We start from the raw sequence: 21,710 nt of genomic DNA, 5'->3' as shown, positions 1-21,710 counted from the left end.
GTGCCACCAGACTGCCACTATTATAAGCACTACTAAAGAATTTCCTTTATGCACCATCAAATACTTTGATGTAAAATGTTTTAATAATACACATTCAGTAAGTAGGGTGCTGGTGGCTCAGTGGTTTTTTTCTCGCCAACTTGCGGAAGGGCTGGGTTCGATTACCAGCCAGTGCCCAAACCTCAGCCACTGGATGCAGTGCCGGTCCCAAGCCCAAATAAAATGGGAGGGTTGCATCAGGAAGGGCATCTGGTGTCAAACCTGTGCCAAGTTGTTGTGTGGACCAGTTGGTCCACTGTGGCGACCCCTCACACACGCAGGGAGCTTCTGGAAGAACACCACCACCACATTCAGTAAGTATGACAAAATTAAGCTTTCTTTCCACTTGTTTCGAAGTCATTTCATTAGTCAAAGCTTTCACCTGAGCACAGAGCACAGTGGACACATCTGGTGGTCAAAAGGATGAAGAGCAGATTTTACTGCATGCTATGGAGGCTAAAAAATTGATAACATTCACATTTCTTTTTTAATGACTGAAGGCAATTCATAACAATAAATAATGGTGTATTAAAACCAATGACTTTATAGCAACACAAAAATGTCCAACTTGTTTATAGTGAATAATAAACACAAATTTACCAATTTACATTTGGCCCATAGCTAGCTATTTAATATTACTGAACTTGACAATGAACTGAAAGACTTGAGGTTTTGCTTGCTGATATTGCCAGTGACATTATTATTAACAATTTAATCTTAAAATGAAGTGCTCAAAATATGTTTATTGACATTTACACAGCTTTGTTGCATGAGAAAAAAACAAACGAAACTCTTTTGTAAATTGTAAAAAATTGTAATGGTTTAAATGGTTAAAATGACAATTTTACTGGTTTAATGCAAACTCTATTGATCCCTGTGGGTCTCTTGTGGGAATTTGTTGCCTTCTGTTATCTGATACCATTAAGGTCCAATAGAATACCTTTAGCAACTTGTAGATCACATGCTGATATATACTGCCATTAGGATTCCAGTAAGTTTCCACAATGGTTTCTCTGGTTTAATGGATTAAATGATTAACGGCTGATGGTTTATAGCGATATTTGTAGTAGAAACCACTAGAATTTTTAATTTGGTGTCTATGGTATTAATATGGTTCAAACATTTTTAAAAAGACGGTATTCCTTAAAGTACCTTAAAATATCTTTAATTAATTAATTGTGTAAAAGTTGTAAAGACATAGACTAGTACAGGAGACATGCTTCAGTGAAAATGGAACATAAATCAGGATAATGGTTTACATTTACAATATAAAATGTGTTTGTTCTTTAAAAACAGCCATGTTGCTTGCTTGTTTTCTCAATGTGTTAAAGCCTCGCCCTCTGAAAGAGGTTAATTGTTTCAGAGAGCTGATTGGAGAAGCCTAATAAATAGGGCTGGTTTCTGTGAGGCCAGGCTTGGAATGTGTTATGAAGGACACTGCTAATTAAACAGGTCTCCCAATCAATCATGTATTTCATTTGGCTGGTTTATTTTGTTTTAACAACTGCAAATGTGGTGGTTTCCCAAAAAGGTAATAAACTAGCTATAGTCAACATTGAAAAGGAATATTTTGGGACAATGGGCAATTTTTTAGGCTTTTTGTCTGTATTACAGATATTCAGGTAAAATGTGGAAAAGACTCACTCACAGTCAGATGGAAGGTTACTGAAAGCCTGGCGGAAACACCCTTCAAGCTTCTACTGGGTGACTGCTTTCCTTCAAAGTTTTTACCTACAGCTGACGGAGGAGGGGAAGCAATTTTTCGCTATCGTTTCTCTAACTGTCGTTTTAGACAAAAGGTACATGGGACATGTGTTTTTTTTTTAACTATTTAAAGGTGTAGGAATTCAACTGACTTACTCCTTTCCCCATCAGAAAACCTTCGATGAGCTGATCTACGAAAATGAGCTGACCTTTAGGCCGTTAATAAAGTCAAATACCGGACAGCTTGTCTACCCTATTAAGTGTGCTTCTAGAAGGTAAGCTTACTACTGAGAAGAATTTTAATGCTTTTGGTCTTGATTACTTTTTGTTTGGATGAACCTCCAGTCAGTTGTTTTGTAGATATTCTACAGATTCTGGAGGTGGTACTTGGTGAGGATGAATAGAAATCAATCAAATGTCAAACCCACCAAATTTTAAAGATTTATCTTTAAATGCTGAGTGTTGTGTGCAGGCCATTTCCAGTTGTGAAGCCTCCTTTTGGTGTTTTAGAAGGTCATGGAGAGTTGATTTTTCACATGGGAATTTTGAATGGTAAGTATGTCAAATGGCTGCAGCAGTGAGCAAGTCTTCCTGTAATCAGTATGCCTTTTCCTTAACTTCTCCTAAACAGATGATTTAAGTGGCCTGGCAGTATCCAACTCTTTTCCTCTTGGCTCCTTTATTAACATCTGGGCTTCAGTAGTGGAGCAAGCACATCAGTCCCTAATGGTGTATATTGAAGAGTGTGTTGCGTCCAACACTCTAGCACTTGAACCACAATCATGGACGTATCCTATAATAACCAACAAAGGGTATGTGGTGTTAATGTCTAAAATGTTGTGCCGTTCTTTGCATCTTTGTCTCTGATTTGTCCCCCCCCCACCACACACACACACACACACACACACACACACACACACACACACACACACACACACACACACACAGATGCCTTGTGGATGGGAAAACTGGGGCCTCTAGCTTCTTGCCAAGAAATCAGTCATCTTCACTTGTGCTTCAGCTACAAACCTTCAAATTTGAAGCAGAACAAGAGGTAAATTCATCCACATTTGTTTTAGGACATGATTTTAATTAATCAGGAATTCGGGTTTATGTATGAATTTAGACAAGGTGGATTAGTCTGAGAGATTAGTATCCTTTCTTAAGGTTCCTCAACCTGCCATTACTTTGATTGGCTAACTTGATGTGAACATGCGAATCCTGCCCTGGAATTGTAACGTCTAGGGTTGTCCAGTCATCATTGCAAAAGAGCTGGTGTAGGGGCTAGTTTTCATTCCAATAAAACAGAAGCCACACTTGATTGTTTTAATGAGCTGATCCTGACAATGTGGCTTCTGCTTGGATGGAATGGAATAAATCCTCACACCCACACCAGCCCCTTCCAGATACCCCCAGCTGTAGTCCTTTCTCTCATCCTTGGCATTTTTTTTAGCAAGATCTGCTATGATCCTGACCTGACTGATACTGTTGCTTTTATGAAAACCAAAATCTTAAACCAGAATGCCTGCAATTGATAAGAACCATAAAACTGGGGTCTTGTGATTTTTTTTATTATTCTGCATCTGATTCAGCTTTTATGGATGTCTACCCAGGTGTACATCCATTGCAAACTAGCAGTATGGGACCCAGAAGACTTTACTGAAGATAACAAGGCTTGCAATTACAACAAAGCTACTGGAAAGTAAATATTTCTGCCTTATTTTGAAGGTATAATTTAATTCTTTCCTCCCAAACAATCTTGCTCCAGCTTTAGAATTTCATTGGCAGATGGGAGCTTTTAGATGATCCTTTCCAAAGTGATCTATGCAATTGCTGTGAACGTGACTGTGTTTATAAGACGACGCAGATTTCACGCCCAGGTTTGTGACTTGTTTAATCCTTAGTCCATCTTTGTGTGGGTCTTTTTTTTTAAAAAAAAAAACAAAACAAAAAAACATGCCATCTTATTGTTTTTGGCCTTAGGACCCCAAGGACCAGCTCAAAGTTCTGTCTTAGGACCACTGCAATTAACAGCAAGGAGATAAATCCTTTCAATAAAGACTTGATGCATGGAAACAGGTTCTTGTCAGCTGTTGAATGTTGTTCACATTTGTAGTAACAGACTTGTTGCTGCAAGCCTGTGTATGATGGGTGTGTGCTGATGGTTTCTTTTTTAATCATTGACCACTCCATGAAACCTTTTGTGATGTGCTCACTTTATTTTTCCAGGGCCTGCATGGTTAAATAAAGAGATCTGAGCTTCAAAGCAGGCTATTTGGCCACATATTCCCAGTGCCTGGTAACTTGGACAAATAAAAATAAATGCCTCTTGTGCTGCAAGTTAAGTCTCTTTTAACTCTTTCTTTTCTGTCACTTTGCTATGCAACTGAATTTATCCCCTCATCAGCACCTCTGGTTAACCTCGAGAGAAAGAAATGAGACAAACGCCTCTTGCCATGTCTGTGAGAAACCAGAATGTTCAAAGGTCCAGTCTGTTTATGGGGTGGACAATTTACTCTTAGTGACCCTGGAGACTTCTTCCATAAATGTCAAAATCCACACTATCAAAGTTTCTTAAGCATACTTTTATTTATTTATTTTTAGACATACAGACTGCCTGGCAAAGCAGTCAGTGTTGAATGTTGTTCTGTCTCCTTTACTTCTTTCACCACGGCTCGAAAGTGGTTGTGTATTGACATTTTAACCACTCACGCAAAATGTCGATTTAAAATGGTCCGTCAATCGGTTCACTGAAAAAAGAATCGGTTCGATAAAACGATTCGCACGAGACCAGCATCTCTGCAGCTCGCTACAGATTTAGCTCAACAGGGCTAACTGTTTAGCCTGCAAATCGACGAACTCGTTAACTCTAAATTTATGCCGAGTGTCATGTTTTCTTCGGATATTAATCATCTTGGATAGTTTAATTTCTGTTTGAGTCAGTTGAACGCTACATAGTGCCGAGTTCAAGCCATCAGCCCTGATTTCTACTGTGCGTGTATATTACGTGTTATACGGTAGTAAATTAAGCAGCGTAGATGGCGACGCATCGCTGTCATATATTACCGTAAGCCGTATAATCGTACACGGAAATTTGGTCTGTCAAGAAATTCGTGTCACTTATAAAGCTAAGTAGTTAAGAGCTACGTTCGGGAGTACACTGTAAATGATCTAAACTTGTTTTGTCAAAACTAAATTATATCCTTGTGTAGTAAATTCAAAATCTTTAACTAGCTAGCTAATTATGCTATTTTCCAGCTGACCACCTTCGTCAGAATGAGTGACTAGTTAACTAGCAACCTTCTGTATGCTTACAGTTTTCTTCTGTGAAAAAAAGGCTTTGAGTAAAAGTATAAATAAATATTAAAAATCTCTTTCCACAGGTGTGATTATTTCTGAGAGGGAATGGATTGGTTTCACTGTAACAGCTGTTTTCTGAGGCGAGGGAATAACTTTGTAGTGTCCAGCTGTGGACATGTACTTTGTCAGAGCTGCATCAAACCAAGTGAGAGAGATATTAAGCCTTATAAAGCAATCTCATAATTAAAATATAAATATATATATATTTATAACATAGCTTTTCCTAAAAAATGTTATCATGTAGAACAGTAAATCATTAAAGCCCTAGAAATAAGCCACGACTTTGAGGTGTGATTCTCTGAAGTGCTAACAGCACCTCCTGTATTGTTTTATTCCTCTTATACCAGTGATTCAGAAATGATTACCTTTTAAAATCTATTAACATGTGACACTTCATCTCAACAGTCTGGAGTTACATTAAATACATTAAGTCTTATTTGATTTGTATTATAACAGCTATACACAGATAATCATTCTCTCAGCAGCCTCATGGTTTTCTCTGTCGAAGTTTTTCTCTTGATATAACTCATTAAGTTCATTTCTACACTGTGAAGCTGTAAATTCGCAAGGGATCGCATCTAATAGATAGTTTCTGTCATCTTTCTCAGATCAATGCTGTGTGTGTCAATCCAGCTGCAGCTACCTGACTATATCTGACCAGGTTTGTGTGATTGTAAGCGTAGAGACTTGCCTACGGTCAAAATACAACAGCCTTAAAATACACCATCTTACACCAAGGTTCTTGGCTATAAAGACATCTGTGTCTTTATATGTTTGGGAAATGAACTTGTTTAGCTGCTCAGATCTGAAGGGAATTGTGTAATTTTTTGTGGGATTTTGACTTAGGACGCAGATAAACCATAAAGTCTCCATTTTTCTGATGTTTCACTTGGCAACAGAATCTTACGGAAAGTAGATTTGGTGATTCAGAAGACGGCAGCATGGGATTTGTATAGAGAATGGAAAAAGTCTACACGCCCCTGTTAAAACGGCAGGGTTCTGTTATCATAGCTTATTCCCACCTTTAATGTGATGGAGCAACTATCACAATTCAAGTGAACCAAAAAAAAAATATCTCCATGTTCACAGTAGCCTTTCCAAGTCATTCAACTGGGCTTTGATTGGGCCTTTAAAAAAGGTAGCCCATTCCTTTTTTCTTTTTTTTTGGATTTGTGTTTGGTCATAACCATGATGGAAGAAATTGTGCACTGTACATGGTTCCCTTTATTTTGACGACAACCCCAGTCCCACCTGAAGGGAAACATTCCATAGCATGATTCAGCATGAGTAGGTGATGAGCTTTTTTGTTTTGTTTTTGTTTGAAACATATCTTTCAGGATTATACACAAAAGATTGTACCTTGGGCTCATCCAATCATCTAGCTACTCCACACCATAGCCCAAAATGTGAGGAATATAAAAGATGTAGGGAGTGACCAGGCTGTACAAGAGCTGAATAAAGTCAAGAAGATGTCAAGAATGACATGTTATGAGTTTGAATGTGATTGGCTGATTTTGAGCCATTTTAAGAAGTGTGTGCACACTTATGCTTGCTATGTCACATTAGCTGTGAAAAATATGATACGGTTTAGCTTGTGGTTTTAACAGAGGTGTGTAGACTTTTTATTTCCACTGTATGAGATGCTGCCATTCACTGGGTTTCACTCATTTCTATGCTTTTTGCTTTTGGGTCTATTATTTTAAAGGGCTTTAAAGTCACCCCTAATTTTAGAGAAAAATCATTATGATCTATTCAGGGAATTAGGTTTAGTTTTTGAACACTTTTTGTCCCTATAAGGATAATTTACATTTTATAATGACTGTTTGCTTGTTACTTTTTGTTTTTGTCTTCTTTTGTCCACTCCATCATCTTTGTTGAACTTGCTGCAGATGAAACCTCAGGAGCGGATGTTCTTCAAAGACCCAATAAACATCATTCATACCCGACTGGAGCACATTGCAAAGGTCTGACTGTAATATCTTGTTAGACTGACAGTATGTACTTTGATGGTTATATTTTGGAAAAAAAAATGTACATTCTCCTTAAACGTACACAATAAAGTGAATTAATGAAATGCTATTATTTGCTATACATGTAAGACATTTACTTGTTCATTTTCCTTCCAATTTTACTGATGGGGGTTGCAGGGGAAACAGACCAGATCTCTTTGTCAAGAGCCACAGATTCCAGCTCCTCTCTGGGTGATCCCCAGGTGTTTCCAAGTTGAGGGTCTGCCATGTGGTTTCCTTTCCCGTGGGTCATGTCTGATTCAGTTCTAGATTGAACTTACCAGGGGGCATTCTTGTAAGATGTTAAAACCACCTCAACTGGCTCCATTCAATTCAGAGGACCAGGTTAGCCATCCCATGGAGGATACCTCATTACCTCTAGCCTTATACTGGACACCTCTCCAACCGCTAAGTCCTGATGTCATGTCCATGAAAACAACAACCAAGAGTTGAGACAAGACTGACTCCCAAGTACTCAGACACTTGCCTTAAACACTACTGACTTAATGGCAAGACAGTGTACAAATCTTACACTCATGCAGAGACTGAATTGAATGAAGTGGTGACCCAGATACAGTGTACTCATGCAATACTTCTGACGCAAATGTCAGGGCACACAATCATAGGCCATCTACATATCCTTTAAAATCAGTTCCTGTGAACCTCTACAAAATGAAATAGCAGGATCACTGCTCCATACCCTGTACACAACCAACATTTGTTTATCCCAAATTCAAGGTTCAGCCATTGGACAGAGTTTCCTCTCTCGCACTAGGGTCTAGACTTTTCCTGGAAGGCTAAGGAGTATTTATACTCTTATAATAGAATCAAACCCTTTAGTTTATGCATCTACATCTATAGCTGAATCTCAATCCACCACTGCAGGCTTGTTAAGATCACCAAAATAACTTCAGCCACAGAAAGAGTCTTTGAAACATCACTTTGAGATTTCTGGAACTGCCACCTAAACAGTTGGCCAGTTTCACTGGATTAAGGAATTCCTTGCTCCAGTTCTCGAAACTCTCCTCAGTAGAGGTCAACACTTTCCTATACTTGCTAAGCAGAATTTGTGAACAGTCTGCTCCCCACAATTGTCAGAATATCTTTCAGTGGTTAACCATTAAAGTTAAAGGTTAAAGTGGTTATCCATGGCCCCAAATTTCTCCTCTGCCTGAGCTTTAGTTCTGCAACTGATTTTGTTGCAGTCCTTATGGCTCTCCTTAAACTACCTCAAACTCCTCTTTACACCACCTCCACCACTCAGCTCAAACCAGTCTAGTCTTTCTCAGTCCACCCTGAACTCTAGAGACTGTTGGGCATGAAAATCCCAGATCAGCAGTTACACAGAAATACAAGCCAAACTCAACATTACCTGAAGCTGCCTGCACCTTAATTGTTTTTTTTTTTTTTTTATTTTATTTTAGATTGCAACGTTCCAGAGGAAACAGAAAGAGAGAGTCATAGCCTTCCACAAACACAAATTTGTGGAAATGGAAAGAAGACTAAAGGATATCAGTGAACAGTGCCACAGGTGCAAGCAGTAACTTTCTAGTTTATTATGAAGAAACAGAACGCTCTATTCTCAAATAATTGGAATAATACAGAACTATATATAATAGCTTTAAATTAATTACTGATTGCAGTGGTTAGAAGTATGAGAAATGGCCCAGGAAAAATCCATGTTCATGTCCCAAGTTACTAACATTTGCTTGTCTTTGTGCTTAGGCAGGTGTCAGAGCTCAGGAAGGAGAATGCTGAACTTAAGAAGCCTCTTTCCCAGAGAAGGGTGAAACAAACTGATTTGTTTTGTGTGTATACCTGATGTGGGTAATACTAGAAAATATTATAAAAAGGTCTCTCTTCTCATGCACAGGTATCCCCTGTGACGTTAAAGGCTAATGGGTATTATCTGTGCTTGTTCACTTTAAATTAGTTTTTGTGTATAGCAATAATAAAGGTTTAAATAATAATCCTCTTTATCTTCTGTGTGTTTTTTTTTCACAGAAGCATTCCAAGGATGACATTACCAGTGGCTGTCACATCCCCAGGTATTTAATGACTGAATGACCTAACAGGGTTTTTTTCTGTCTTGAATTGAATCAGGTAACAGATAGATGAAGTCTGGGTTCCTTTCAGCTGCAGACCTTCTAGCAACAGGAATGATGAATCAGGCCTGTTAGTTTTAAAAAACTGACCATTTCTATACAAACCACAAAGCTGCAAAAGCCTGTAATGTAATTTAGGGAATTGTTCTGATTTAATGTTCCAGACTTAACATTTAGAGTATATCACAGCACAGTACATGCATTTATACATTTATTTATACATTCATATGAAATTGCTGCTGTGAGACCAGAAATTGTGAGATGAGAAAATGTCCACCTTTGAATTCTTTGTTGAGAAAAAAACCCCTTCTATGCCGTGTATATTTGGTAAAGGAACCACAACATTATATTATGGCTTTCTCTCCCAATTCTTAAAAGTCACTCCCCGCTGTAGGACTGTAAGGTAAAGTACCATAACATTAACATTTCATTCATTTTATTATTGTTATTGTAATGTTTTTAACTGGAAATTAAAAAGTGTATCTTTGTTCACTTTTGATAGTCACTCAGGTTCTGGTGATGCCATGGAGAGGTTTCGACACTTCAGATCCAGACTTGCAGTGCGTTTTTAATCATTCTTTTTACATTGTATTTTTTGTCCTAATTTATATTATAAATTTATTTCCACATGTTGTTTTCTTGTTTATCTTTTTTTCTCCACATTTTTTTTATGTGAAAGTCTCCACTGGATTCATCTACCCCGGTATCCTCGCTAAGTTCACTGAACGAACAAGGATTTAGTAAGTTCAAAGGTTATGTCCATGTATCGTGAGTAAAATAATGCAGTGCAACTGCCCTCGTCATTAATCATTTTAATTATAATCGTCACTCTTCTCATTTTAAGGAACGCCCACCTCTGTTACTACACCAGTGAGGTCTGTTAAATAGAATTACAAAACATTCAAGTTCAATTTAATCAATATAAAGATTAATATAAAGAATTTGCTGTCATTTTTATTTCTTCAGGTCAGACCATGTAACTCCAAACATTTTCCAGTTCCAGTTTTTGCCTAGGGCAACATATCACTCCCCTCAGCCATGGAATGTATAGTGGTCAGGTATCTAAACGAGATATGACGTATCACCGACAAGACACCTATAGGTCAATCACCATAGCGCCATTGACGTTAGATTAGTGATTTTCATGTTCTGTTATTTTCTCTCAAGTAAACTTGAGGTTTGTACAAGATCTGAAGCAAATAGACATGTGTGTTGTTTCATGTATACATACCTTTACATACTATTAAAAGAAATGTTTGGAAATTCTTATTCTGCGTTTTTGAAGGCCAACAGAAATCATGGTTAGGTTTCTCAGAGTAATCATGACACAGATCCTTATGAAACAGATTTCAGGAACATGTGAAGCCTAAGTAGCTTCCATCTGTTCACTTTCCCATAGAGGCCAGAGCTGATGATATGGTTGAAGTCTGCACAGGTTTTCTCAGTTTTCACCAGTCAGCTCTGGAACACCTTCAGTGGTTGTAGCTCAGATATGTCATCCAGTGAGAGACGTTTGCAGCAGTAATAATATTGCTCTCATCAGCAATACCTCACGTTAGGTATAATCCTTAATAACATTAATAAAATGAAAAACAACATTAATAAGGGTCATATCATAGGGTGTGCACATGATATATCTTGCTTTTAATTCATTAATTTAAGTTGACAAATCAATAATATTCTCATTGATGAAATACATATTCTTGTAAAGAAAAATATTGGAGGATAGGAAGGATAAGCTGACCAAGCACTCATCTGTTGTGTTCGAGACTTTAAGTGATGTTCAGATTGTTTCAACAGAAAAAGAACAGTTTAAATAAGCAGTGACTCATCTAAGGTCTGTATATTGAAGTGGACAAGAGGTTGGACTTCAGAATATCCAGTTTTTGCATCTGTCTTTAAAAAAAAATTTGTCGTCTCATTCAGCTCCCTAGTTTAGTAGTCAGGGCACTGATCAGGTATTTGGACATCTCAAATCCTTCCAGTGTATTGCAACATTCGATCCGCGAAACAGTCCCTCGTTGTACCGGAAAACACAAAGAGCATCAATGCTCAGTATTTTCTGAAACCCCTCAGCTTGAAAAATGGTGGACGAACCAAACTCTCGTCTAAAAATGTAAGTAGCTTGTGATTATTGTTGTACTTACGCTTGTGATTTTTAACTTAATTTGACAGTCTATATGTGTTTACTGATTTTGAATCATCCACTAGCTAGACTATGATCCATCAAAGAGACAAGATGAGGCTCACAAGTTCCTGTAACAAAGACAGACCGAGAGAATATCAGATTCTTCAAATCTAGAAAACATCAAAAAAGGTACAGGAAAGAAAATCTGGCACACACATAAAAAACAGAGAAGTCAATATTATATCAGGGCTTCGTCATGACTCCAGCAAAGTCAAAACACAAGATATCAGACTGCAGGGATTCCTAAAGATAGAATATCAGACACTTGGGAAAGGGTTCTATAAGCAGTTAAAAGGACCGTTCTGGCCAGACCGTTGTTACCACCTAACCATAACATCCTAATATTATGAACTCCAGTTTTCCACTAGATATTGGAGCGTGGCTGTGGAGATCTGTGCTCATTCAGCCACAAGCGCAGCCACTGATGTAGATGATAAAATTCAGCCACCTTCATCAACTTTGGCAAACCCCTGGCTTCATGGAGCTCACTTTGTGCGCAGAAGTAATGTCAAGCCTCTTAGCTCCAGTGAAAGGGAACTGTAATGCTACAGCATACATAAAACATTCTCAACACGTGTGTGCTCCTAACCTCGTGGTAACAAACATACAAGTGTGCTGAAGAGGCGTCCTGGCGCCTTTCGGTCATTATAGTGTACTCCGTACCAGTAGGGGGCGGTAATGTACTTACATGGGTTTTGGCAAAGAAAAAGAAGACAGCGTTCCTTTTCTGCGTCGAGTAGCAGAGCAGCTAATACATCTAACTGTGTTTGCATCCTCTTTGTGAGTAATAAATATATCATAATTATAGACAATCAGAAATATTACCATTCTGCTCATTTTGAAGCTTTTTTGTTTCGGGTTTTTTTTTTTTTGTAAATAGCGCTTCCGCTACATGTTAGCTAGATATTGATAGATGTTTGCTAACCTTGCTATGTAGCAGTTTCGATTAAAAATAAAAAAGCTTTTCCAGTAATGGCCTCCCACATATTTATTTGGTTCTTGAATTGCATTTGCATCTCAAGGGCACAGAAAAAAATTGGTTTTAATTGAGAAACTATCAAAGGAGGAGCCATTCTTTTATATTTTTCCATTAACATAACGCAATTGTGTTCCCACTGACCAATCATTTATCTGCAGTGTTCCCACTGACCAATCATTTATCTGCAGTGTTCCCACTGACCAATCATTTATCTGCAGTGTTCCCACTGACCAATCATTTATCTGCAGTGTTCCCACTGACCAATCACCCGCCCTCACTCTTTATTATTTTTTTTAAAATAAGCAAATAAATACTTTATGGTGCCATGACTGTGAGCTTAGTTGTAATAATAACACTCAGTTTTAAAGTGTCTTAAAACCGTTTCATTATCTAGCACGTTTTGATAAGGAAATAAACCAGTGACGTCATGTCATAACTACTAATTGTTAAATCTATATAGCTAGGCCATTAGATTGTTAGCTATCTTTATCTTTTACAGCTGGGCTTAATTATTATATTTATTAGTTCATTAACTTTTGTCTTTTTCTTCTCCACAGGTGAACCCTTGACCATGGGGGACATAAAGAATTTTCTGTACGCCTGGTGCGGAAAAAAGAAACTGACCCCTAACTACGATATTCGGGCGGTGGGAAACAAGAACAGGCAGAAGTTTATGTGCGAGGTAAGTTTAACAGGATCGTCTGTTATGTGACTATGTGGTAAGTGTGTGTCTGTGTATTGATTCAGACAATGTCTCTCTTTAGGTGAGAGTCGATGGTTTCAGTTACATAGGAATGGGAAACTCCACCAATAAGAAAGATGCTCAGGCCAATGCAGCAAGAGACTTTGTAAATTATCTGGTCCGTGTGGGACAGATGAGTGCTTCTGAGGTGCCTGCTTTAGGGGTAAGTGTCATTGCTATAAGTATTTAGAATAGTCTGAGCACAGGAATCATATGCGATGAACCATATGGATGCTCACACATCACACACAAGCTCTGTGTCTTTCTATTACAAGGCCAATACTCCAGGTGTGCCTGATGGTGGCGGCGGTGGCGGCGGTGGTGGTGAAGGGAGTGGATTTGGGATGCTGCCTGCCAGTGGTCCTTTGCCTCCACATTTACTTGTCAAACAAGAGATAGGTATGATAACTTAGACTTTTGAGATTTTAGTTGTAAACAACCCGATGTAAAAGTGAGTCTAAATCTCATTCTGGTTCTCAGATTCCGAGCCAAGTTCTGTTCCTGTTCCTGGAGTAACTGGTCTCGGCTACTCGGGCTTGAATAATCCTCAGTGGGACCGAGGCGCTAACCTCCAGGACTACTACTCCAGAAAAGAGGAACAGGATGCAAAAGCTGTATGTATAAAATGAACACTGTACTATTGAGTATTAACTTACAGATGTGCTACAATTTTTTCTTTTTTCCTCTCATCAGACCCTGGAGTCTGAGGAAGTAGATTTAAATGCTGGTCTGCACGGAAACTGGACTCTGGACAATGCCAAGGCCCGTCTGAACCAGTTCTTTCAGAAAGAGAAAATCCAAACAGACTACAAATACAATCAAGTTGGGCCAGACCACAACAGGTTTGGGTTCCACAAACAAAAGAAATATTTTGTATAGAAAACTTATTAGTTCCACTACATCAGAAACATAGAAAAGCAGTAGTAACTTGTTGTTGAGAGAGAGTTAATTCTTTATAGAATTAAAGGGTGTAGGGACAGCAGTAGACACCTAACTGCCCACCCCCTTAAAAAGTTCCCATATTTGATATTGTTACAACCTGGAATTGAAATGTACTTAATTGGGATTTTTTTGAAGTTTGTAAGTTGCTTACATGGTCATCCAACTGGGTTGGATGCTTTTAAATATGGAATTTCCAGAGTGACTTTATATAACTGAGCAGTGGAGGGTTAAGGCTCAGGGGTAGGAGCTTGGCAGTGGTCAGATTTAAACACATGTCCTTCCAAGCAGTAGTCTAAAGGCCTAACCACTGAGCTACCACTTCCCACTGGTAAAACCACCTTCTTGGCATGCTTTTCAAGCTCTGGCAGTCTGGCTGGAGACTGAGGTGAGGTGAGATTGAGGTTTATTCTTTGACTTGACTTGGTGACACTCTCATGTAGCTTTGGCAACTGCACTGTAGTCAAGGCTCTTACAGACTGGAACAGCCCTGTATTTGGCTCCATCTGACCATTGTCTCATTCCCTGATGATGAAAAGCATCTTCCACAACATTGTGCTACCACCATCATGCTTTACTGTGGCACTGGTGATGAGCAGTATTCTATTTTCACCAGGCGTAATGCTTTGGGACCAAGCTTTATTATTATTATTATAATTATTTATAGTGCTTCAGTCCATTTCAGTTCCAGGTAGAAACAAAGGGCAGGGCACTGTACATCTAACCCTCACGTTTATGCCTGTTGTAGGTTGAATCATGAAAGGTATCACAATAGCGCACTGATCAAAAATCACTGGAACATATTTTGGGAGAACAGTATTTTCCAAATCGCCGCTCGCTTTAGTCCGTTTGAGTGTATGTTTTTCTGCTGGACTCGTCATGGAATAAGAGAACTCCTTGGTGTACATTTAACCCCAAAGGGATCTCGCAAAAAAAATTGGGGAGGGTAAAAAAAAAAAGAACACGATACCAAAAATCACAACTTTTTTTCTGTGCTAAACCATGTGACATCACTTAGGCTGCACTAAGGTGCCACATGGAGCTTGATTGGATGAGTGCTGGAGTGTTTAGGGATGTGGTACTGGCTGGTTATGATTTTTGGTGTCGCTCCTTCATCAGGAATGGAGGCTCCCGGGGCTGAGATGGACATGTTCTGGTTGATGGTTGGGAGTCTGGCAGAAAAACATACCTACTCAAGATGAGGCAGTGACATGGGGACTTGAACAGTTGATAGGCAGAGGTCAGTTCTTTGAACAGAACTGTATAAACATGTCTAATAACCTCTTGCTTTTTAACATTTATTTCAATCATGACACTTTTACGATAACATTAAGAATCATAGTAGAATGTTTTATTATATGGTGTACCTGCTTTTTAATTCATGTCTTCTTTTTTGTGAATAATCTCATGCTTTTAGGAGCTTCATTGCTGAAATGACTATCTTTGTGAAACAGCTACGTCGAAGTAAGCATCTTTAATCTGTTATGTTTCATGTCACCAGAGGATTCAGCACACTGTCAATTCTGCTCTAGGATTTCTCCAATAATGTGAATGCTTTATTATTATTATTATTTTCCCTCTAACAAATTACATTGTGTAGATATCTTTGCTCGTGAGCATGGCTCCAATAAAAAGCTGGCAGCCCAGTCTTGCGCTCTCTCCCTGGTCCGTCAGCTGTACCATCTAGGCGTCATTGAGGCTTTTACAGGACAGACCAAGAAGAAAGATGGAGAGACGGTGAGTTCGGTACCTGGTGTCAGCAGGTGTAGGACTCCAATTTAGATCTTTGCTAAGTTGGTAACGTTTGCGGTTTCTTTGCTAGTTGGAGGTGTATAATGTAAACGTCAGCGGCGAGCTGAAGCATCAGCTACAGAGTGCCATCCAAGAGCTTGAACTCCAGATTCCTCCAGTTGTAAGTGCTAATGTCCAGTCCTGTCATTTAACCTCATACATACTCACACACCCTGTCCAGTTTATTATAAACATGCACGGACTGACTTTGAGCTTGGCATTGGTACCAGAAGAGCTGGTCTGAGAGTTTTAGGATTTGAGGATTTTCACACACAATAGTCTCTAGAGTTCATCCAGTGAGGGACAGACTGGTTCAGGAAGCCTACACTAACTCAAATAATCACTTTATATAAACACGGACCGAAAAATATCTTGTAACGCTTGATCCTTGAGGCACACCGTAGAAGATAGAAAATATTCCTAATAAAGTGGCCGGCAGGGGTAAAAGGGGTTTTTTGTTTTTGCTTCAGGATCCCAACGGTCCAGTGTCTCTAATTCAGGGCAAGTTGGCCCACTTTGAGCCATCACAGAAGCAGAGTACAGGAGGCGTGGTGCAGTGGTCTCCTCCTCAGGTCAACTGGAACCCTTGGACCAGCAGCAACATCGATGAGGGACCTCTGGCTTTTGTAAGTTTGCTGTTTGTTGGCTGAATTTTTTTTTTTTTGCCTCAATTTTCCAAATATAACGAGCACATTTGCTTGTCCACTTGTTGGCAGTGTACCCCTGAGCAGATCAGTTCAGACCTTCAAAGTGAACTCCATTACCAACTAGAACACGACACCAACCTGCAGGAGGTGAGACGGGGTTATACACTGACCCCACACCCCTTTCTTCAGTGTAGTAATTTTCAGTTTTAGAATTTGCATTTGATTCTGGATCTTTTTTTTTCTGTGGCAGAGGCTGCAGGAGCGAGAGCAGCTTCCTGTTAAAAAGTTTGAAGAGGAGATTATGAGCACCATCAACAGCAGTCCGGTGGTGATCATCCGTGGGGCCACGGGCTGCGGAAAGACCACTCAGGTGCCGCAGTACATTCTGGATCAGTACATCCAAGGAGGAAGAGCATCAGAGTGCAACATTGTCGTCACTCAGGTGAGATGCTACACTGAAGCTTGTTAAGAACGAGCAGGGTTTAGTGGAAAATGAAACAACACTTTTGAATATGATCCTTCTAGCCTCGGCGGATCAGCGCGGTGTCGGTGGCCGAGCGCGTGGCGTACGAGAGAGGTGAGGACGTAGGGAAGAGCTGTGGCTACAGCGTGCGCTTCGAGTCTATCCTGCCCAGACCGCACGCTAGTATCTTGTTCTGCACTGTCGGTGAGTTCACTTCACATGATTAGTTGTTTGGAAAACGGCTGCCTGTAGCCATAACGACAATAAAATAAATGTTCACTTTTCATGGCCTCTTTTGGTTTCTTCATAAGGGGTTCTCCTGAGGAAGCTGGAAGCTGGAATTCGAGGAATCAGCCATGTGATTGTGGATGAAATCCACGAGCGAGACATTAATGTACGTTTTTTTTCCCCTATGAATCAAGCAGTGTGATTTATACATTCAAAGTTGTTTGATCAGGAATCCAAGAAGTACAAAATAAGCAGGTTTTCGGGTTTTATATTTGCGTTTTCATCTACAGACCGATTTCCTGATGGTGGTGTTAAGAGACGTGATCCACGCCTTCCCTGACGTCCGTGTTGTCCTCATGTCTGCCACCATCGACACGACCATGTTCAGAGAGTACTTCTTCAGCTGTCCGATAATAGAAGTGTTTGGACGTACATACCCCGTGCAGCGTACGTGATTAAAAGCCTCTCTGTCAAAGAAACGTAAAATAAATTTGTGTAACAGTCATTAAAAAAAAAAAAACTTATGATCCCACTTATGTTTACAGAGTATTTCCTGGAAGACTGCATTCAGATGACGCAGTTTGTTCCCCCTCCGTCAGATAAGAAGAAAAAAGACAAAGATGAGGAAGGTGGTGAGGAGGAGGTTTGTAAAAGCATGTGTTGAAATTCTTATTGATATCACACCAACATTAGTGTTTTCTGTGGCTTGTCATGTCGAACACATTGGAACTTTGAGAATGTACAGCGAAGCCTCTTCCTCAGTACAAGGTGTCCTGTCTTCCGCAGATAAACTGTAACCTGGTGTGTGGGCCTGAGTATGGTCCCGAGACCAAACGCTCCATGGCCCAAATGAATGAGAAGGAAACACCGTTTGAACTGATCGAGGCCCTGTTGAAGTACATTGAAACGCTGCAGGTGGCCGGAGCCGTGCTGGTCTTTTTGCCTGGCTGGAATCTCATCTATTCCATGCAGAAACACTTAGAGATGAACGCACATTTCGGTCAGTTAAACTTTGGTGTTTCAGTAATTCAGCCAGTCGAAGAAGCTTAGGCTGCTGATGAAGCGAATTCATCCGTATTCTTTTGTGTGTATTAGGTAGCCATCGATACAGGATCCTGCCACTCCATTCTCAGATCCCCAGAGAGGAGCAACGGCTGGTGTTTGAGCCCGTACCTGAAGGAGTGACTAAGGTAGGTGTTTTTAAAGTTTTCTATAACTAATACTTCCTGATTTTATACCATTTATGTAATAAACCACAAGGAGCAAATGATATATGCAAAATTTCCCATTTCCCAGATTACGTGCAGACACTGAGCTTGTATTTTGTGTTTTCAGGTGATTCTGTCAACAAATATTGCAGAGACCAGCATCACCATCAATGACGTGGTCTATGTCATTGACTCCTGCAAGTATGTTATCTGTTTAAATATCAGGCATGGGCTTTGAAAGTAGTAATGTAATGAATTATTAATCGCTGTGATTCAAACCCCCACAGGCAGAAGGTGAAGCTATTCACTGCCCATAACAACATGACCAACTATGCCACCGTGTGGGCATCTAAGACCAACCTGGAACAGAGAAAAGGCCGAGCCGGACGCGTCAGACCAGGCTTCTGCTTCCACCTGTGCAGCAAAGCCCGCTTTGAGAAGTGCGCAATGCCATTTTGTTTATTTTTTATTTGCTTTTTAAACGGTTGTGTTGCTGTATTACAACAAGCATTCCATTGTCACCTTTTTCTAAACGTCGTACAGATTGGAGACCCACATGACCCCAGAGATCTTTCGCACACCGCTGCACGAGGTGGCGCTCAGCATTAAGCTGCTCAGGCTCGGTGCTATCGGCCATTTTCTGGCCAAAGCGATCGAGCCTCCTCCACTGGATGCCGTTATTGAAGCTGAACACACTCTCCGAGGTACGACGCACATCTCACCATGTGTGGACTTGCAGAAATAAATGATTAGCAAAAATGTAACTATATGGGAATGAATTTTTCAGAGCTTGATGCGCTTGACTCTAATGATGAGCTGACCCCGCTGGGACGAATCCTGGCCCGGCTGCCCATCGAGCCTCGTCTGGGAAAGATGATGATCATGGGCTGCATCCTGAAGTAATTTTTTTCCCATGAAACAAGAAATATCAAGTTCCTAATATGCTCGTCATACATTTATTCATATAAATCAACTCCTTGTCTCACATATCTGCCTCTGTTGTTGCCTTTCTAGCGTTGGAGACGCTGTGTGCACCATTTCTGCTGCCTCATGTTTTTCCGAGCCATTTATCAGCGAAGGCAAACGTTTAGGGTTTGTTCACAGGAACTTTGCAGGCACAAGATTCTCTGACCATGTAGCCCTACTTTCTGTCTTTCAAGCCTGGGATGAAGTCAGGTAGGACTTACACATGGATTTTAGGAACCTGGTGATTTTACGTGTCTTAGCGGGGTTTTATAAAGTAACTAAGGCTTTTATCTTCTTTTTAGGATGGGTGGAGAAGAGGCTGAAGCCAGGTTCTGTGAGCACAAGCGTTTACATATGTCCACTTTAAGGATGACCTGGGAGGCCAAAGTCCAGTTAAAGGACATCCTGATCAACTCCGGTTTTCCTGAAGGTGTGTAAATGTTCTCCACTAAACCTGTACATCATAGTATTAACAGCAGGCAATGGTTTCCATGAAATTCTCTCTTCCTGGCATTTTTTATTCTTCTCAGTTCAGTACTGTGTGAATGTTTCTTTTTCTATGCAGAGTGCCTAATGAACCAGGTGTTTAACAACGTGGGGCCGGACAATAACCTGGACGTGGTGATCTCCTTGCTCACCTACGGCTCGTACCCCAACGTCTGTTACCACAAAGAAAAGAGGAAAATCTTGACTACTGAAGGTCGAAATGCACTCATTCACAAGTCTTCCGTTAACTGCCCCTTCTCCAGTCAAGACCCCAGTTATCCGTCACCTTTCTTCGTCTTTGGGGAAAAGGTCAGCGTGGTGGTTTTTCTGTGCCTCTAGAATGAGCAGTGCCTTTTAATTTGCTTGCAGCTGTTAACATCAACTGGTGTTCATGTGTATTGTAGATTCGGACTCGGGCCATTTCAGCCAAAGGGATGACCATGGTCAGCCCTCTCCAGCTCATTTTGTTTGCCGCTAAGAAAATCACGTCTAATGGGGAGGTGGTCGTACTTGACGACTGGTGAGTTTAGAAAATGACTAAATTATTTCTTTTAAGGGAAACAAAAGAGTCTTTGCTGCCTTACCTTGTACTGTTTGCAGGATCAACCTGTGTATTGAGCATGAAGTAGCTGGTGGGATTGCTGGACTAAGAGCTGCGATGGAGGCTGTAGTGGTGGAAGTGTCCAAAAACCCAGAGTACATCAGAAGTATCGATCCCACCAACGAACGGCTGCTAAATGTCATTCGGCTTCTCTCCAGACCCTCGTCTGCGGGACTCAACCTCATGACCAGCAATCCTAGGTGAGATTGCCATTCAGTTCTCTGCTGTCATTGCAAGGTGGCACATTTGTGAGGTAATGTACCTACTGTAGTACTCATCTCATCTATCCATCCCCTCTTATCCAATTTATCTACCTACCTACCTACCTATCACTTTTACCAGATTTGGAGACGGTCCACGGCCTCCGAAAATGTCCAGGATGGATGGCGGAGCTGGGGGGTTCCATGGTCGGGGAGGATACCGAGGTGGTGGAGGATACGGGGGCGGCGGTGGAGGATACGGGGGCGGCGGTGGAGGTTACAGGGGGTCCGGAGGCGGGTACAGGGGGTCTGGAGGAGGGTACAGAGGATCCGGAGGTTACAGGGGTGGAGGTGGATACCGGGGGTCAGGAGGGTATGGTGGTGGTGGAGGAGGTGGATACGGAGGGGGTGGAGGTGGTTACGGGGGAGGTCGTGGGTTTAACAGAGGTGGATATGGAGGATACTAGAAGAGGGATTTGTGATGTTCATACCATTTGTGCGCCATGTTTAACGCTGTCACATGATCCATGTTGTGGGGTAAGGAAAGAAAAGTCTAATTTGCATTATGGGAATAGTTGGACGATTATTTCAGAAATCTATGCATCAAAGTACTTGCATAGTCATGCTTCCGTCTGACAAATGACCTTGATTATTGTTTTTATTTGCTGTAATGTGGTAATTGTAATATTTTGATGAATTACTTTATCAAGTGTTTGGAAAGTAGTATTCATTCCCTGAATTGAAACTGCAAAGTAAAGTCATCGTCATCAACCTTGAAATAACTGTCTTTTTTTTATTTAGTAATTAAGAAATGGATATTAAATATTGGTTAAGAAATCTAAACTGTTGCTGGAGTGTGTTGAAGTACATTTATCAACCTAAGAGCTCCTAAGAATTAAATATAATTAAAAGGGTTTCATTAACAGGTCTATTTAATCACTACATGTAAATTACATCACTCCATTTGATGAACTGACTCATCTCACTCATGCTGTTAGACTCTGGCTGTTTATTTTTGTTCTGGTCACCGCTTGCTGACCTTCATTTATTTAGGC

At 40.3% G+C, this 21,710-nt stretch overlaps 3 protein-coding genes across 5 annotated transcripts; all 3 read left to right on the top strand.

Annotated features, from left to right (window-relative positions):
• Positions 1–1,463: 1,463 nt before the first annotated feature.
• Positions 1,464–4,084, top strand: zp3f.2 (zona pellucida glycoprotein 3f, tandem duplicate 2). 2 transcript variants are annotated; one of them, XM_058395583.1, is made up of 10 exons: positions 1,464–1,570; positions 1,654–1,838; positions 1,915–2,018; positions 2,216–2,295; positions 2,375–2,555; positions 2,692–2,797; positions 3,357–3,445; positions 3,532–3,623; positions 3,727–3,822; positions 3,973–4,084. In XM_058395583.1, exons 1-9 carry the CDS (start codon positions 1,507–1,509, stop codon positions 3,786–3,788), a joined length of 963 nt encoding a protein of 320 aa, XP_058251566.1. In that variant the 5' UTR covers positions 1,464–1,506; the 3' UTR covers positions 3,789–3,822; positions 3,973–4,084. The 2 variants fall into 2 exon arrangements, with proteins under 2 accessions (XP_058251566.1, XP_058251565.1); XM_058395582.1 differs by having other exon boundaries at positions 3,727–4,076.
• A 472-nt stretch (positions 4,085–4,556) lies between these two features.
• Positions 4,557–10,955, top strand: LOC131356643 (RING finger protein 212B-like). The gene is made up of 12 exons (XM_058395789.1): positions 4,557–5,248; positions 5,712–5,764; positions 6,993–7,067; positions 8,537–8,643; positions 8,838–8,898; positions 8,986–9,014; positions 9,117–9,160; positions 9,596–9,620; positions 9,720–9,777; positions 9,897–9,957; positions 10,062–10,092; positions 10,184–10,955. Exons 1-12 carry the CDS (start codon positions 5,149–5,151, stop codon positions 10,266–10,268), a joined length of 729 nt encoding a protein of 242 aa, XP_058251772.1. The 5' UTR covers positions 4,557–5,148; the 3' UTR covers positions 10,269–10,955.
• Positions 10,956–12,067: 1,112 nt separating this feature from the next.
• Positions 12,068–21,426, top strand: dhx9 (DEAH (Asp-Glu-Ala-His) box helicase 9). Of its 2 annotated transcripts, XM_058395787.1 has the most exons (28): positions 12,068–12,185; positions 12,942–13,066; positions 13,149–13,289; positions 13,402–13,525; positions 13,607–13,740; positions 13,820–13,968; positions 15,483–15,529; positions 15,666–15,802; positions 15,888–15,977; positions 16,327–16,482; positions 16,573–16,650; positions 16,754–16,945; positions 17,029–17,170; positions 17,278–17,360; positions 17,485–17,641; positions 17,740–17,837; positions 17,981–18,194; positions 18,290–18,384; positions 18,530–18,603; positions 18,690–18,842; positions 18,946–19,106; positions 19,190–19,301; positions 19,417–19,578; positions 19,671–19,798; positions 19,934–20,163; positions 20,259–20,374; positions 20,455–20,655; positions 20,798–21,426. In XM_058395787.1, the coding sequence occupies exons 2-28, from the start codon at positions 12,956–12,958 to the stop codon at positions 21,120–21,122; spliced, it is 3,810 nt and encodes a 1,269-aa protein (XP_058251770.1). In that variant the 5' UTR covers positions 12,068–12,185; positions 12,942–12,955; the 3' UTR covers positions 21,123–21,426. The 2 variants fall into 2 exon arrangements, with proteins under 2 accessions (XP_058251770.1, XP_058251771.1); XM_058395788.1 differs by lacking the exons at positions 12,068–12,185; positions 12,942–13,066; positions 13,149–13,289; ... (1 more) ...; positions 13,607–13,740; positions 13,820–13,968 and adding an exon at positions 15,185–15,305.
• Positions 21,427–21,710: the final 284 nt, after the last annotated feature.

Source organism: Hemibagrus wyckioides, linkage group LG07, assembly GCF_019097595.1.
Source record: "Hemibagrus wyckioides isolate EC202008001 linkage group LG07, SWU_Hwy_1.0, whole genome shotgun sequence".
Taxonomy (NCBI): domain Eukaryota; kingdom Metazoa; phylum Chordata; class Actinopteri; order Siluriformes; family Bagridae; genus Hemibagrus; species Hemibagrus wyckioides.
The sequence above is the reverse complement of the archived record's forward strand: the minus strand, read 5'-3'. Positions and strand labels throughout refer to the sequence as shown.

Excerpts from the sequence above, each read along its gene's own strand:
- LOC131356643 (XM_058395789.1), top strand. The coding sequence starts at position 5,149 with ATGGATTGGTTTCACTGTAACAGCTGTTTTCTGAGGCGAGGGAATAAC. Across the intron at positions 8,644-8,837 it reads ATCAGTGAACAGTGCCACAG|GCAGGTGTCAGAGCTCAGGA; the intron begins GTGCAAGCAGTA and ends CTTTGTGCTTAG. Across the intron at positions 9,015-9,116 it reads GTGACGTTAAAGGCTAATGG|AAGCATTCCAAGGATGACAT; the intron begins GTATTATCTGTG and ends TTTTTTTCACAG.
- zp3f.2 (XM_058395583.1), top strand. The coding sequence starts at position 1,507 with ATGTATTTCATTTGGCTGGTTTATTTTGTTTTAACAACTGCAAATGTG. Across the intron at positions 2,019-2,215 it reads ATTAAGTGTGCTTCTAGAAG|GCCATTTCCAGTTGTGAAGC; the intron begins GTAAGCTTACTA and ends TGTTGTGTGCAG. Across the intron at positions 3,446-3,531 it reads TACAACAAAGCTACTGGAAA|ATGGGAGCTTTTAGATGATC; the intron begins GTAAATATTTCT and ends TTTCATTGGCAG.
- dhx9 (XM_058395787.1), top strand. The coding sequence starts at position 12,956 with ATGGGGGACATAAAGAATTTTCTGTACGCCTGGTGCGGAAAAAAGAAA. Across the intron at positions 16,651-16,753 it reads ACGACACCAACCTGCAGGAG|AGGCTGCAGGAGCGAGAGCA; the intron begins GTGAGACGGGGT and ends TTTCTGTGGCAG. Across the intron at positions 18,604-18,689 it reads TATGTCATTGACTCCTGCAA|GCAGAAGGTGAAGCTATTCA; the intron begins GTATGTTATCTG and ends AAACCCCCACAG.